Below are 13373 nucleotides of genomic sequence, written 5' to 3'. Positions count from 1 at the left end.
CCTGCTGCTGCTTCCAGTGCAGTTCGTGTGCTGATCTCTCCTAAGGGACTGAGGCCCACAGAGCTGGGAAGATTCCTGATGCAAAGAGGGGGCAGCCACCCTCCAGCAGCCATGCCCAGGGACCTTCCTCCAGCACCAGGACCTTCCTCCAGCACCAGGGACCAGATCTTTCCTCCAGATCTTCCCACAGGACCTTCCTGGCTGTCCCTCTGCAGCTCTCCCCAGTGCTCCATCCCCATGGACCTTGTGCTGTGTGGCTCCCACAGCCACTTCTGCTTCTGACTTTGCTCCAGAGCTGCACGTGCTGCCAGCATTAACCTCCCAACACGAGAGCTGAGCTCTGCAGGACACCAGCACTGCTGGCAGACCTGTCCAGGACCCTGAGTTTCCCAGCCCTTGCTAAAGCCAGAGTCAAGGAAGCAGAGGGGAGCCCCCATGGACAGCTCAGAGAATGCAGGACGAGCTCATCAGAGGCTGTGAACAAATGATTGGTAATTGAGACCCCCAGCAAATACCAAGTTGCTGCATGCAGCCCAGGGAGGCTGAGGGGACGGTGCAGGGTGGGCAGGCTGTCCCTGCCGTGTGTGGCTCTGTGCTGATGTGCAGGACGCCTTGGGGCTGCTGCCAGCAGGGGAAGGAGCGCCCGGGAGGCTCAGCCTGGCTCCTGCCCCGGGAAGATGGGACTGCCAGGTTTGGCCCAGCCCATTCTGCTCAAGCTGTGTCCTCCCAGGGCCCCACACCAGCGGCCTCTGCCCTGTCCCCAGCGGGCACAGAGAGCAGCTCCTCCCTCCCCCTTTGCAGCAGCTCTCTGTGCACCACGGAGGGGGCAGCAGCTGGGTCTGGGCGTGGTTCCTGCAGCCTCTGACCCGGTGTGGGACAGGGGTGGATGGGCCCCAGCCAGAGGGGCTGGGCAAGAGCAGTGGGGTGAGCTGCAGGGTCTGCCCAGCTCTCCTTGCATTTATTCCTTCTCCTGCCTCTCTCACCCAAATGGGCAGGGCTGGGGCTCCCTCCTCACCGGCCAGGGCACAGCTGGGTCCAGACACCCTCTCCAGGCACCCCCAGCCACTCCACTGAGTCTCTGGGATCCCCAGCACACAGTGCAGAGCTCTCCCTTTTGATTTAATAAGTATCTGCAAATGTCATAAAAGACACGATAATAAAATATCAGATGCAGGAAAATGAGTGGCCAAAGGCAACAGGGAAACAGGGACGAGAGTAAACGCAGCAGATTAAGACACTAATTCCCATTCCTTGTATGCTCTCCATCTTTCCTGTGTCTCGACAGACAGAAGTAAATGCCCCCATCTCCCGGGAAGCACAGTGTGCCTCTCCCTGCTGGATTCTCACCACGGGCTGCCCACAGCCCTCACAGCCCATTTGTCCTCCAGATTCGGTGCTTTGTCACTTCCAGAGGCTGCGCTGCCTCATCCCCACTCCCACCGCCAGCACTCGCTCCAAGGGCAGCTCAGATTCCAATGGTGACGGCTACATTTGATTTTTACTGCTCTAAGGTACCTCTGCAAACTAAAGACCCAAATTGTGCCTTTGTTTGGACCATGCAACAAAGCAACAGGGGCAGAAGCAGAACCAGAAGGGAAAATAGTGTCAGGGATTTCGGAGAAGCTGGCAGGTCCTGCTGTAACTCTGACACACTGAGAGCTGGGCGTGGGGATTTTCTTCCAAAGGCAGCTTTGGAGCCAATCAACTGCCAGGAAATTGCCGAGCCCAGCGCAGCGCTGCGAGGGCGGGAGAGGATCAGCACCAAGGTGATGGATGCGCTCATGTTTTAACAGGCCAACCAGCCCATAAATGATTTGCTGCCTTCTGGAAAAACTGACCTGGTCACAATGGCAATAAAGGGCTGTCCCCTGGGCTCTGCTCCAGAGGTCCACAATCCTCCCATGGAAAGGCTTAAGTGGCTTTTAACAATGTCTATTTTATATTGTCAGAGCCCAGGGCCGCTGTCTGTGCAAACACCATCGCTTCAGCTCGGGGATATTGCAGCTAAAAGGGCCAGAAATGATCAGTGAGTGTGATGGGCACCCCTGGGCTCTGTGCTGCTCTGTGGGGAGCAGGGGCACCCTCAGGCTCTGCTTTTGCTCTGGGGGCAGCAGGGGCACCCCCGGGCTCTCTGTTTGCTCTGTGGGGAGCAGGGGCACCCCTGGGCTCTCTGTTTGCTCTGTGGGGAGCAGGGGCACCCCTGGGCTCTGTGTTTGCTCTGTGGGGAGCAGGGGCACCCCTGGGCTCTCTGTTTGCTCTGTGGGGAGCAGGGGCACCCCCGGGCTCTGTGTTTGCTCTCTGTTTGCTCTGTGGGCAGCAGGGGCTGTGTGTGGAGCATCCTGCTGGGAGCTCTGCTGGGTGGGAAGCTCAGCAGTGTCTGCCCAGGGGAGGGTGACCAGCCTGGGGGCTTCACAGGAGCCCACCAGGGATGGGGCACAGCCACCAGCAGCTCCTCTAGGCAGATGGAGCCCAGGAGACTGGGCTGTCCTGGTGGATTCATGGGTGTAGTGGCTATTCTGCTCAGGCTTTGGGTGCTCCTGGGGCATACTGGGTGTTCTGTCATTTATTCCTCTCGTGTCCTGGACATTCTCACCCTGTGCTGTGTCACTCTCCAGTGCTGCTGCTGTGCTCTTTGGGTTCCTGGGCCCTGCCATTGTGTGCCAGGCTGGTCGTGGCCTCTGCATCCCTTCCCACAGCCACTGTGGGATGCTTTTGGATTTCTCTGTGCTGCTCCTTGGTCACTTCCCAGGTTTTTCCCAGGTTGCAGCAGTGTTCAGTTGTGAACATGTGGAGCTGGGGAATTCCCTCCTGGCAGCAGGAGCAGGGGCAGAAATCCCCCCTGTGGGCACTGCTGACACCGCTGGGGCTCCGTGCCGTGGCACAGCCCCAGCAGAGCTGCTTCCCCCCGAGCATCCCCTCTCCCCGCCGGCCCCCTGCACGCGCGGCTTTGTCCCAGCCACCGGCGGCAAGCCGCGAAAAGTAAATTTTATGTCCTTGCCCCTGTTTTTGCAAATGAGTGCAACTGTCAACTGCAGAATAAATGACACCTAATTACTGTTGGGGGGAGTTCAGGCAGGAGGGTTTGGCTGGGAGGGGATCACAGGGAAGCTCCAGCGCTGATGGAAAATGAACAAGATGCCGGCTGTAAGGAACCATAATTACAGAGGACTGACACACTGTGAGCTGTTTATGGTAATGAAGTGGTGCATCAAATCAAATTAACCTTAGTTATTTAGCACAGAATGCACGGAGGACTTGGCTCAGTAGACGCTAAATCCAAATCCGGAGCCGTGCCCAAACCGAGGAAGCGGCTCCAGCGTCGTTTTGATTCAGGATTCGTTCGGAGAGCGGCCGCAGCGGCGGGACGGCGATGGCGAGGGCGATGTCGGGCGGCGCGGGGAGCCGGGGGCCGCCGGGGCCGAGCCCCGCAGCGTGCGGCACCACGGAGCCCCGCACGGCGCCGCCGGAGCGGAGCCGCGGCCAGGTCAGTGCCGGGCCCGGGCCGGGGGAGCGGCCGGAGGGGGTCCCTCGGTGCGGCGGGGCTGGCCGGGCCCGGGCTGTCCCCGCTGCTGTCCCCGGGCTGTCCCCGGGCTGTCCCCGGGCCGAGGTGCGGGCGCGCTGCGCTCCCGCCGCTCTCATTTCTCCTCTCTCCTCCCCACCAAGGCTGCGGCGCGCAGGAGGAGCGCTCCCGCCGGGATCCCTTGGCGCTGACGGGTGAGTAACCTTTCCAATTAACCCAAAGGCTCTGGGAAAGATTGATGAGATTTCGGAACGAGGGTCCCTCTGTGCGCCGGGCTGCCGCCGCGTTCTGCGTGCTGGAGGGAGGGATCGCCGTGCCCCGGGATTGCCGTGCCCGGGATTGCCGTACCCGGGATTGCCGTGCCCCGGGATTGCCGTGCGGGCGATGCCGTACCCGGGATTGCCGTGCCCCGGGATTGCCGTGCCCGGGATTGCCGTACCCGGGATTGCCGTACCCGGGATTGCCGTGCGGGCGATGCCGTGCCCCGGGGTTACCGTGCCCCGGGATTGCCGTACCCGGGATTGCCGTGCCCCGGGATTGCCGTACCCGGGATTGCCGTGCCCCGGGATTGCCGTACCCGGGATTGCCGTACCCGGGATTGCCGTACCCGGGATTGCCGTACCCGGGATTGCCGTGCTCCGGGGATGCCGTGCCCCCGGTGATGCCGCGGCCGCTCCGCCGGGACCGGCGGCTCCTGCCTGGGGCGCCGTGGCGAGCGGCAGGAGGGCGAAGACACCCCCGGGCAGCGGTTCTGTGAATGATGCTCCTGCGCTGTTGGTGCCAGCGCGGTTTCTGTGGACGGCGGGGCAGCAGGAGGGTGCGGCCGGCTCAGGTCGGGGGTGCCGCGCTCCGGGGTCGCTCGGGTGCGGGCAGAGCCGGGTTGGCTTGGCCAGGCAGGAACGGGTGGCGCTGGCAGCGAGCAGAGCTGGTGAGCCCGGCACGGAGCGCCGTGGGGAGCTGCCAGCTGCTGGCACGGCCCAACAGGTGGGTTTGAATTGGTCTGGATTAGGAAATGTTTATTCAGTGCCCTGCGTGCCGGCGGGGGCCTCTGGGGAGCCGAGTCGCTCCTCGGGGAGAGGATTCCCCTACAGGACTTCCCACTTGTTGGAACAGCACCAACTGCATCTCCAGCCAAAGCTTTGCTCTGTGTATTTCACGGAGTTTGGAGTACCTGCAGTCAGGTCTATCCTGAATTAAATTCTTTCCAGGAACCTGGTGTTCCCCTCCCAGGATGCCAGATCTTACCCAACAGCATTTACAGCGCTGAACTGCCCTGAGGCTCCTCCCAGCCTCTCATCCTCAGCCCTGAGTACAGATGAGCACCCCAGGTGTCATCCCAGCAATTCCTCCCCCAGCGCAGGCTCTGAGTCCTGCTCCATGGTGGAGGCATTGGATTTTGTGGTTATGAGTTCATTTCCATCAATATGGAAATGCTGTGTGAGTCCAGAGAGTTAATCACTACTGTAAGGGAAGAAAGAGCAGAGATTTCCTCTAATCCCCTTTAAATGGCCTCCAAATGAGGACTCAACAAAGATGACTAATGACAGACATGATTAAATTAATTTAGTAGGTGAAGCTTCAATGGAAGCCCCTAAACCCAGGTACAGCCTTGGGGCCCAGCTCCTCGAGCTCACTCACAGCCTCTTTGCCTCTCAGCTGAGGAAAACAAACTCGTTAATTTTGTTTTGTTTTGTTTTGACCAGAGGATTCCCTTTCTCTATTGAAAATATTTTTGTCTCTTTCAGCAAACCTTTTCCTTGCTGCTGTCAAATACCATCTCCCTGATGGGATGCTCAATCCAGTTTCAGTTCACAGCCAGCTGCATCCTCATCCCTCACCTGATCCTGCCCCTCGAAGGGTTCCCACTGAACACACATCAGTCTCTCACCAGCTGTCAATAGTAATGAAAGTCACTGGAATTTCTCTGGGGATCTCTGGAATGTCTGGGGACCTTCGTGAAGGTGTCTGGGGACCTCTCTGAAGAAGGTCCCCTTCCAGGCCCATAACATACCAAAACCTATGCAGAGAAAAGGGCAAAACTGGGAGTCCCATCCCCACAGCACTGAGTGATTAATGGGGCACCCGTGCAGTCCTTCTTGCTTTTGTTTAATTATCTTTTTGTATCTCTCATGTCTCCTCAGGCCCGAGCGGGCAGGGATGTTTTGATGGATTATTTATGACACCCAGGTCAACACGTCCAAGTGTTGCTGCCTCATGATTTGCTGCTCTGCAGAGGCCAATAGAGATGCCTTATGTTATTAATTATGCCAATACATTTTCCTGAGCAGTGTGATTAATTGGGCTGTGCACGGCAGGTCTGTGGGCCTGTGCTGGGGCTGTTTGTTCTCAGGTGGAGGTGGCTGGAAGGAGGAGCAGCAGCAAAATCTGCAATTGGTCTCAGTCCTTCTCTTCAGAGCATTCAGGGGGAGGTGCAATTCCTGACGTTGCATTTTGCATGCCAGGGAGCCACGGGGCTGCAGGAGCTGCCTCTGCCTGGGCAGCTGGCCCAGGGGCACGGGCAGTGCCAGAGGGAGCACAGGATGCCACCCAGTGTTTAGCACTGCAGGGGTGGATTCCACTTCCATTGCAGAGACCCATCTGTTCTCACTGAACTTCTGGAAAGTGGATGCACAAAGTTGTTCCTGTAACTCATCCTGTTTTCTTTTGCAAGATCAGAGTGCGGAGCCTGTGCTGAGCATGGCCCCATACAGCTGGGGTACAGGACCCAAGGGGCACAGGAGGGCTGGACCCCATCCCAGGTGGGATCCCAATACCTGCTACCAGTCTGCAGGGCGGAGGAGAGCACAGCCACAGTCTGAAAACATTCACAGAAAACCTTTTCTTGGCAGAAGCCTCCTCGGCTCGCCAGGCACATTTACTCAGTGCCAGGGCTTCAGCCTCCCTGGCAGGCTGACCTGTGTCCCCCTGTGCCCAGCCTGCAGCAGGGCCTGGGCAGTGTGTGTGCATCCCCAGAGCCTGGCAGACGCGGTGCTGCCTGCAGAGCCCGGCTCTGCGGGGTTTCCTGTGGGGATGGTCCCGTCCTTGTCCCTGCCCCGGCGCCCCGAGCGCTGCTCCTGCCTGCAGGGGAGCTGAACCCTCTCTGCCTTTTGTCTCCATGAAGGTCAGAGAGGAGCCATCACTCTCTAGGTGCCGAGGGTCCCACCTTTGGTGCCACAGGACTGGGAACAGTAAGGCAGCTGCTCGCTCTTCCACATGGCTGCTCTGTGCTTGCGTGTGCACTGGGTTTTCTCTGGCCGTTTGTGCCCTCCCTGTCATGAGTGTGATTTTGATGGTTTGTGTCTTCCACGCCACTTAGGCCTGGCAGTCACACAAAGCCCTGTGCTGGTGGTGGGAGCTGCCCTGTCCTCCCACTGATCTCACAGACCCTGAGCTGCAATTTCCCCAGCACAAGTTATCCCTGTGGCAGGAGGAGCAGAACAAGGGGTGAGGGGCAGTCCTGGCTTCCCCAGCATCAGAACCCCCTGAGTGCATCCAGCAGCCCTCTGGGCTGTTAGAAGCTCCAGTCACAGTCAGAAATCCTTCAGAAGAGGAGCTGCTCCTGCAGAGACTCGGATTTATGTGCTCTGGGCAGCAGGAGCTCCCTGTGCCATACCTGGGGAAGCACCGTGCACACCGTGACTGCTGCAATTTCACACCGCTGTGAGCTCACCCTTGCTGAGCTGGGGAGATGAAAAATGTCTTTATTAAGGAAAGTCCCAAGCCCCTGACTGGGAGCTAAATGTTGCTTTAATGTGTGCAGGGAGGGCAGGGAGGGAGCCACAGTGGCTGCACACGGACTGTGCACACGGGGCTGCAGCACACGGACCCTGGTGTGTGGTACAGGGACCCCCGTGTGTGGTACAGGGACCCCCGTGTGTGGTACAGGGACCCCCGTGTGCCCACCCGTGTGTGGTACAGGGACCCCCGTGTGTGGTACACAGCCCCCGTGTGCCCGCCTGTCTGCCCGCCCGTGTGCAGTTTGGCCGCGGGGCCGTGCAGGGCTCTGTGGGGCTGTTCGGGGCTCTGTGGGGCTCTGTGGGGCTCTGTGGAGCCGTCCGGGGCCGTGCGGGGCCGTGCGGGGCCCGCGCCTCCCGCGCTCCCGCTGCCCCAGCGCAGGCGGGGAATTCCCTCCCCGGGGCTTTTCCAGTCCCGCATTCCCGTCCCTGCTCCAGAGCGGCCGCAAACCCTGGAGCTGAGTCAGGCCCGGAGCCTCCTCCGGCTCACGCAGCCCCGCGGCTCGCCCAGGGCTCCGTCATTATCCCGCATCCCTGTAATTAGCTGCTTAGGCTGTGATTGCCCCATTGTCCGCTGGATGGGTTTAATCGTTCTTTTCTCCTACAGTGGCAATTTTGTTCCAATTAATTATTTCAGTTTGAACAGCAATAGCTGGTTGAGTTTAGAGAGAAATTAAAAGGGTAGGGAAGGATAATGAGGAGTGAGCTAACAAGGGAGAGGTTGCAGACAGGGCTGCACGGGTCCCTGCTTCCCTTCCAGGCTCCCCAGAGTTTATAGGGCCGGGAAAGGCTCAGGGAGGGAGCTCAGGGATCTCTCGCCCTGCCGGGCTGACCCAAACACTGCCATAAAACACAGACACATGTCCCTCACTGACACGGGGATCACCCAGCAGTGTAGGTGACATCTCACGGTGATTTTGGACAAGATTGATCTGGATTCCTAAAAATTTAAAAACAAATAAATTTCGGGTTAGCCAAGGTTTTGAAGGGAGTGAAAAAAAAATATTAATGCCTTTCAAGATTTACAAAAATGCTGCCTGGGAAATTCATGTATAATTCAATGAATTCCAGAGCAGTTTGAATATTTAAATTATGTACGGTCAAAGCAATAAAAAATCTGCATTTCCTCACTCTGAGCCCCCCAGACGCAGCTCTCCCCAGCACGCCCTCCCCAAAGGCAGCTCCTGCCTCTGCCCTCCGGAGCTATCGAGCCTCGTGGCTCGAGGAAATTGAGCTGGACTGGAAAAACGCGGCCGAGCGCGGCCGCTGCTCCTGCCCGGCTGCTGAGCAGCGTTGCCAGGGCGATGGGCACGGCTGGAACCGGCCCTGGGGAGGGGAGAAGGGCACGGCGGGGACACCGACCCCACTGCCCGCAGAGCCCCTGCAGAGCGGGGGAGCCGAGCTGGGCAGGGAGGATGGAGGATGGAGCTGGGCAGGGAGGATGGAGCTGAGCAGGGAGGATGGAGCTGGGCAGGGAGGATGGAGCTGAGCAGGGAGGATGGAGAATGGAGCTGGGCAGGGAGGATGGAGCTGGGCAGGGAGGATGGAGCTGAGCAGGGAGGATGGAGCTGGGCAGGGAGGATGGAGCTGGGCAGGGAGGATGGAGCTGAGCAGGGAGGATGGAGCTGAGCAGGGAGGATGGAGGATGGAGCTGGGCAGGGAGGATGGAGCTGAGCAGGGAGGATGGAGCTGGGCAGGGAGGATGGAGCTGGGCAGGGAGGATGGAGCTGAGCAGGGAGGATGGAGCTGAGCAGGGAGGATGGAGCTGAGCAGGGAGGATGGAGGGGCTGAGCTGAGCAGGGAGGATGGAGCTGTGCAGGGAGGATGGAGGATGGAGCTGGGCAGGGAGGATGGAGCTGGGCAGAGAGGATGGAGCTGAGCTGGGCAGGGAGGATGGAGCTGAGCTGGGCAGGGAGGATGGAGCTGGGCAGGGAGGATGGAGCTGGGCAGAGAGGATGGAGCTGAGCTGGGCAGGGAGGATGGAGCTGAGCTGGGCAGGGAGGATGGAGCAGCCGAGCCCGCAGCCCTGACAGGGGGGATGGAGGGGTCTCATCCCCTGCCACCTCTCCTGGGGTCTCGGGGGCTGCTCTGCCCTCACTGCACCTTCCCCCACGCTCGGTGCCGTCCTTCCAAGCCCCTGGATGTGTCCGTCTCCTCTGGCTGGGCTGTGGCAGCTCCCGCCTCTGGCTGCAGCCAGGAAAAACGGGAGAACAGCGACAAACTGCTCCCCTGCCCCTCCCTCCAGCCTCCCTCCAGATGCTGTAAATTTTCATTAGTATGCTGTAATTTAATGATCGGTTCCCAAGAGAAAATTATTCTTCAATTTACCAAAACTTCCCTGTTAATTTAAGCATTATAGTGGGGAGCTGGTGCTGGAGCCCATCCTGCTGCCCCTCCCAACGGGCAGGGACAGGTGAGAGGGACAATTCTAACTAAAATCCCTCGGAAATCTCCCATCCAGGACTGCAAACGTGTTCCTGGGAGCACGGAAAGCAATTTCCTCCTGAAACAAGAGTTTATTTTGACCCTGGCAAAGCGCAGTTCACTGGAGGTTGATGCAGGCAGACTGGGAGAGGCAGAATGTGCTGGGCTGGCTGGGAATGTGCCAGGTGAGCCATCGGTGCCCACCCAGGGGCAGCTGCCACCGAACCCTCGGGCCTTTTAAACCATCGGTGGGCCCTGGAGCATCCTTGGCAGGGCTCCCCCGTCCCGGGCAAGCCCCTCCCCGGGTGGGGGAGGACCAGGGCGGCTCCGTGAGCTGCTGCCGGTCCCTCTGCGCGTTCCTGCGGCTCCGGGCCCTGTGCCTGCCCCCGGCGGTCATTGGGGTGCATGGGGGTGGCTCTGCTCCTTAGGAGCTGCGGCAAAGAGAAGCTGCTGGGAGGCTCCGTGCAGGGAAGGTGCTGCAAGAGGAGCTCATGAACGTGAATGAAGAATTGGGTCCAGGGGGCTCATTTGTCTGAGATCAGTTCACTGTTTCTCTGGTAATGTGGGAAATGAGGGAGGGGGACCGGAGCCTGTCCTCAGTGACTGGCCCTGCCATGTACCCCTTTCTCTGTGCTGCTCCCGTGGGACAGAGCAGACTCTGGCACTGCAGGGCTGCTCCCAGTGCCCCTGCTCACACCCGGCTGCCCCTGCCCTGCCGGTGCTGCTGTGTGTCTGTCCCCAGAGCCCGGTCTCTGCAGCAGCAGGTCTGTGTCCCCTGCTGTCCCCTCGCTCTGGTGGCTGCTCCCAGGGCTCAGGAGGGGCTGGTCCTGCTCTGGCACAGCCACTGACACAAGGAGGGGCCGGTGCTGCTGTGTGGAAGGCTCCAATGTCAGCTGAAGCTTTACTGGGTGATTTCCCTCGCTTTCCGAGCAGGTTTGGGGCACAGGTGGGACTGCAGCCCCACGGTCACAGCCAGGGCTGGCAGCCACCTCACCTTTGCCTGGCTCTGTTAGTGAAGGCAGAGCTAAAAACCACAGCAAGGGCTGGAGGGGAAGCCTGGAGCCATCCTTGGCACCGTGCTCCCCTGGGCACGGCAGGGAACGAGGCTGAGCTCTCTCCATGGCCGTGGGAGGAGGAGGAGGAGGAGGATGAAGAGAGGGGGACATGGGAGGAGGCCACACTTGGAGCTCCCTGGAGCTGATGGAGCTGAGGCTTGGCCATGGGGCTGCTGAGCCCCTGCCAGCCCTGCTGCAGCCATCAAAGGAGACCTCAGCACCCCTCCAAGCCCAAGGCACCTCCCCATGCCCCCAGCCCCAGACGTGGCTAAATTAGAAGGGAAATCTATTTCCTGTCAGAAAAAACAAAAACAGGGGAGCAAAGTCGGTGTTAAATATAGAGATATGATATGTAAATGAATCTGACAACTGAGTGAATAAAAAATGAAGGTTTAAATTATTGAAGGGTGGGAGGAGATGGTGCATGCAAATAGCATTAATGTGGAAAGAGGCAGTGCTCAGAACAGGGAAAGGAGGTTTTGAAACGTAATTATTTCTTTTAAGGAAAGGGCTACACATAAAATAAAAGCCAACAGAGCTGGTGTGTGTTTGTCTCAAAGCCTTTTCTCTCTTGCCTCTCCCTTTATCCTTCTGGCTTTTTTTCCCCCTGCAAAGCAAAGAGAGAAATCAAAGGCTACTGCATATTTTTGGCTTTAATTAAAATAAGAGAAATTAAGTTTTAGTTGCTCACAAGAACAAGTGAGTCCCGGGGATGGCTGACGACAAGCTGCTGCTGAGGGCAGGAGCAGGTGCTGGGGAATTGATTAGGTGGGGACAGGGCTCAGCCACCCCCTGGAATGGGTGGGGACTCCAGCACTCTGCAGGGAAGCAGGGCTTAACTTCCATGGAGAAACCCCCACCTGAGGCTGCCAGGCTGCCAGGAGGGCTCCAGTACAGCTCCCCTGTGTGCACACTTTGCTGGGGTCTGTCCCTGCTCCTCCCTGTGCTGCAGAGCCCGTGGGGCTGCTTGGGGAGCAGTCACAATTCAGCATTGAAAACAGGAAACTCTCTGGTGATTTTTATCAGTGCTGAAGCTGACAAGGAATTGTCTGGAGGTAAATCTGCAGGCACAGAAAGTGTCCCCATCACCTTCCTCACAGCTGTATTCCTGCCTCCCTGACCCTCTCCAGAGCTGATGGGGCAGGTTGTGGGTTCCCTTTCCCTAACTCACAATGTGATGGCTTGGGATGACTTGTTAAAGCTATAGATCTAAATGTCATTTATTAGAAAAGTGCCTCCCTGGGGATTCTTACCCTGCACTCATTATTTGTGTGTGCTGACAGTGAGCTCTGCTGGGTCTAATCTGTCTTTCTGGCTGTTTACACAGCCCTCACTGTGGCAGCACCTGAGTGTCTCCCTTGGCCAAAAAATGATGGTTTGCTTCCTGGTCCCTCTGTGCTCTGCACAGCCAACAGGGCTTTGGGCTGTATGGAAGGATGTGGGACACATTTTCCTGTTCCCTTCCGAGTCACCAGGGGTGGAGGGGCCTCCCCAGGGTCTGCACAGGGTGTGGTGCCATGCAGGGCTCTGCCCTGCCCAGGACGCTGCTGTCAGAGTGCCCTGGCAGCAGCTCCTGCCTGACGAGGGCCCTGGGCAGGGCATTCCTGCAGCCCAGGAGCTCCCTGGCTGCTGCCCCAGCTGCACCCTGGCAGGACACAGAGCCACGGGGACAGGGCAGGAGCAGCTCCTGCTCCCTGAGGGATAATTGACCCTCCAGGCACACAAATCGTGCTCACCACGACCAGCCCTCCATGCCATAACTCTGCACAGGACTGCCACATCCTCCTGCAGCTGATCTGAGATCCTGGGGATGTGTGGGATGGTTTCTCTGTCTGTGTCCTTGCCCAGGCCAGCCCAGGGTTTGTGCCCCCTGCACGAACTCATTCAAGCAATATTTCCTCCCTGCAGTTTTTGCATCAGTGAAATAAGGGGCAAAGAGAATTCCTCCATGGATGCCCCCTCGTTTTCACTGCCCCTTGGCAGATGCCATTCAGGTCCCAGCCTGGGCGGACACGGAGCCAGCTCGGCTCGCTCCAGCGTCTCTGCAGGGCTCAGGGCTCTCCCTGCCGTGCCCCTCAGCTCCGGGGCTCCCGGGGCTCCCGCTCCATCCCAGCGCGGCGCTCCCCTCCCCTCCTCGGCCGCTGTGTCTCCATGGCGACCGCAGCGCTCTCCCTGCCGCAGAGCATCCTCGGCTCGCCGCTTCAGCGCTGCATTTGTGCTCCCAGCCTTTGTCTCCCGCCTGGCGCTGGCAGCCGGCCAGGCCAGGCATCCATTTCAAAGCAGCCTTTGTTTTATCGGTGCAGTAGCTGCTCAGAAATCCATGGGATTCAGTCCGGGTGAGAACGCTGCGTTTCCTCGCCTCCTCCTCCCCCAGCCGCGCTGCCCCAGCGGAGCCGATGTGGCCCCAGCGCCTGGCAGAGGGCAGCAGGACGGGCAGAGCGAGCGGGGGCACGCGTTCTCCTCCTGGCACGGTCAGATGTGCCATTTTCAGCACAGCCCCGTCCTCGGGGCTCGGGGCTGCCAGACCCGCTGAACTGAGACAGGAGTCAAGAATCCAGCCCCCGGCAGAGGAAGACAGTGCTTGGAGTGAGCTGGCAGCCCGAGGCTGGGATCCTGGCCAGCTTGCTGCCTGTCTCCTGT

General features: G+C 59.2%; 1 protein-coding gene across 11 annotated transcripts in view; it reads left to right on the top strand.

The window, feature by feature from the left end:
- TNRC6A (trinucleotide repeat containing adaptor 6A) overlaps positions 1 to 13373 on the top strand; it is a 69643-nt gene that overhangs the window by 6771 nt on the left and 49499 nt on the right. For 2 of the 11 annotated variants that reach the window (XM_071444764.1, XM_071444763.1), the window contains exons 1-2: positions 3151 to 3484; positions 3664 to 3714. The exons of 1 other annotated variant lie outside the window; for it this stretch is intronic. In XM_071444764.1, the coding sequence (XP_071300865.1) occupies positions 3243 to 3484; positions 3664 to 3714 (293 nt within the window). In that variant the 5' untranslated portion in view covers positions 3151 to 3242. Of the gene's footprint in view, positions 1 to 3150; positions 3715 to 13373 lie in introns of those variants that run through there. 8 more of the 11 variants (XM_071444762.1, XM_071444765.1, XM_071444759.1 and 5 more) reach the window with 8 other exon arrangements.

The sequence above is a fragment of the Agelaius tricolor genome, unplaced genomic scaffold (assembly GCF_023055355.1).
Source record: "Agelaius tricolor isolate 1412-34295 unplaced genomic scaffold, bAgeTri1.0.p SCAF_19, whole genome shotgun sequence".
Lineage (NCBI taxonomy): Eukaryota > Metazoa > Chordata > Aves > Passeriformes > Icteridae > Agelaius > Agelaius tricolor.
This window is presented reverse-complemented; position numbering and strand designations above follow the sequence as displayed.